This window comes from Cryptomeria japonica, chromosome 9, assembly GCF_030272615.1.
Source record: "Cryptomeria japonica chromosome 9, Sugi_1.0, whole genome shotgun sequence".
Taxonomy (NCBI): Eukaryota; Viridiplantae; Streptophyta; class Pinopsida; order Cupressales; family Cupressaceae; genus Cryptomeria; species Cryptomeria japonica.
Window position 1 is genome coordinate 735,444,486 of NC_081413.1, and position 3,034 is coordinate 735,447,519.

General features: G+C 38.0%; 1 protein-coding gene across 1 annotated transcript; it reads left to right on the forward strand.

The window, feature by feature from the left end:
• The first annotated feature begins 335 nt into the window (after nucleotides 1-335).
• Nucleotides 336-2,684, forward strand: LOC131858616 (uncharacterized). The gene is made up of 3 exons (XM_059211912.1): nucleotides 336-947; nucleotides 1,098-2,408; nucleotides 2,676-2,684. Exons 1-3 carry the CDS (start codon nucleotides 336-338, stop codon nucleotides 2,682-2,684), a joined length of 1,932 nt encoding a protein of 643 aa, XP_059067895.1.
• Nucleotides 2,685-3,034: the final 350 nt, after the last annotated feature.

Sequence of the window (3,034 nt, forward strand, 5' to 3'; positions counted from 1 at the left end):
TTTATAGTCTGAAAAATAATTGTTTGGGGAATCAAATGAGATTATCAGACCTTAAGATTTTGTAAGATGATAGATAATGTAGTTATCTACAAACGTTGTATTTTCCAGAAATTTTGGTTTGGAGTTTTGGTTGGTCAAATAATTCAATCTTTAAAGACTGTCTTGAAGACAGCAATGTTGTGGTTTTCTTTATAAGTTGCCTTTGTTCAAAGATATTATTGAATGAATGTTGAAAGGATCATAAAGGATCCTATTGATCATTTGGTTTGTAAGATGCTCTGCATCAAGTGGTATCAGAGCATGAAAGGTCTGGGTAAAGGATTGGAAGGGTAGTTATGGCACCTAAGAGTCAATTGGCTAGGGAACTTGAGGAGTTGAAGGAGATTTTGGAAAGAGAAAGAAGGGAAAGAAGAGAACAAGATGCAGCAAGAGAGCAGGCTGAAGCAAAGAGGGATAGACAATGGAGAAGAGAGAAAGAGGCCATGAAAGCTAGGTTAGAAGGCTATGAGAAAGAAAGAATGGACCATAGGAGGGAAGTTAATGAAGAACACTATGAAGATGAAGGAGAGGAATACCATGAAAGACAAGAACATAGGGAAGTAGAAGATGAGATGGACCCTGAGGAGAGGAAGCTTGTTAGGATTTTGAAGGTAGTACAAAACAATGGAGGGAAAGGACATGTGGAGGTACCTATCTATCAGGGGAAGATGGATAGTGAAGAAGTGTTGGGTTGGCTGGATGCCTTGGAGAACTACTTTGAGTATGAGGAGATGGAGGATGAGAAGAGAGTGAAGTTTGCAAAAACAAAGCTAAGAGGTACTGCTTTAACTTGGTGGACAAGTTTACAAAATGATAGAATGTGTAGGGGATTGACAAGAATCACAAATTGGGCAAGGATGAAGAATCTCATTAAGGAGCAATTCTTACCTTCAGATTATAGCATACATGTGAAGAGGATGAGACAAAATTTGAAACAAAAAGACATGGATGTAATGGCATATACTGAACAATTTCATAAATTGAGTATTAGGGGAGGATATGAGGAAGAAGATGAGAAGGTAGCTAGGTATATCAATGGCTTGAAGTATCATTTGCAGGATGAGATTGGTCTACAAGTACCAAGGACTATTGGTGAATGTTATCAATTGGCCATTAGAGCAGAAGAAAAGGTGAGGAGAAGACAAGAAAGGTCAGGAAGAGGAGGTAATACAAATAGAGGAAGAGGTGGTAGAGGTCAAGGACCAAACAATGATGACAAGGGCAAGGAACTACTTTCAGAATCAAGGGGTGGATACAATCAAAGAGGAGGAAGAGGATTTGGTCAAGGAAGAGGCACATTTAGATGTTACAATTGCAATGAACCAGGACACCCATCATTCAAATGTCCCAAATGGAGTGAGGATAAGAAGGATAGGAGAGTACACTTGACACAAGAAGACACAAAAGGAGAAGAAAAAGAACCTATCCTAGCATTACCAAAGGTAGGAGAATTGTTACTCATGGGGAAAGCACAACCATCACAGCAAGCAAGGATATTCAAGACAAATTGTAAAATCCATGGCAAGGTATGCAAATTGATTGTTGATTCAGGGGCTTGTCACAATTTGGTTGCTTATGATGTAGTCAAAAAGTTGAACTTACAAACCCTTGCACATCCTAATCCATATTTTTCTACATGGGTCAGTGAAGGTCAGAATATGTTGGTAAAGGATCAGGTGGTCATTAATTTCTCCATTGGTGAATATGCTGATAGTGTTTTGTGTGATGTAATGGATATGAGTTGTGGTCACTTAATCTTGGGCAGACCTTGGCAGTTTTCTAGAAGAATTATACATGATGGTTATAAGAATACTTATTTGGTTCATAAGGGTAGGATGAAGTACATATTAAGTCCATTGATCCAAGATGGAAAAGACACCACTATAATGTGTTTTGGGAATGAGTTTTCTGTACAAGAGCAGGGCACAAGGAGGACTGATTTGCAGCGATATAAAGGACAGAGCAGTCCTAATGATGAGGGACTTTGGGATCTGAATTTTGTGCAAATAGGGGCAGTGAAATGTCCTATTTTGGAGCAAAGATATAAGTGTGGTAATGAGAAGTTTCAAGGGCAGCCTTTGAGCCAGTTAAGAGCAGATATACAGTCTGGATGGGAGCAGCAATGTCCTAGAAATAGACACACCAATGCATCTTTTGTTTCTAACAACTTTTGTGATGTGAGTATAGGTTGGAAAAGAAGGACAAAAGTCACTTTTGGGGACTATTTAATCCCTAATCAGAGGAGAACAGCAAAGAGAAACCATACTTATGGTTGGAGCAATTCTTGGGACAAGAATTTTCTTATTGGTGGGGAGTATGGTGCAAGAGCACCTAGGAGGACAAATGAAGACATGAAGATAGAGGACAAGGTTATGACATTAAAATCCATTAATTGGAATGTTTTAAAGCCTATTATGGCCCTTTGTAATGACAAATGTGATGTAATGTGTAAATGTCCTAGAGGACCTAGTAAAGGCCTTAGGACCAAAATGAAATGTAATTGGGAAATGGGGTCTAAATAGGTTGGTTAGATAGTATATTGAATCCTCTTTCCTATACTTTTGGTTTGATCAATTTTTATTAACTATGGAGGAAGTTATGAGATTTTTCGTGAAAGTTAGTATTTGCATATTCAGGATTTCTGAGAACAGTCATAGTGAAATGCGTGGTAAAAATGCATATGGAAGATTCAAGAACTTTGATACCACTGACAACCTAGAGCTCACTGCTCAATCACAAATGGGAGTCACACTGACTACAGTTGGATGGTTAAATCCAATAAGAATGTACTGCACAAAATAGCATCTTCATATGTTGGATTTAGTATCGGTGTAATGCTGATATGCTTCTACAAAAACCTATCTTCACTTTCAAATGATGTCTTCATGTATCCCTCTGCTTAATCTTGCATATACCTTCACACAATACTTTTTCGCATTCCACATTTGATCTTACAAATAAGATCTTACATTTATACCATACCCTAAGACCAATT

Bases quoted from the DNA above. Each gene is read 5' to 3' on its own strand.
- LOC131858616 (XM_059211912.1), top strand. From the start codon at position 336: ATGGCACCTAAGAGTCAATTGGCTAGGGAACTTGAGGAGTTGAAGGAG. The intron at 948-1,097 runs GTGAAGAGGATG...TATCATTTGCAG, and splicing joins CTTCAGATTATAGCATACAT to GATGAGATTGGTCTACAAGT.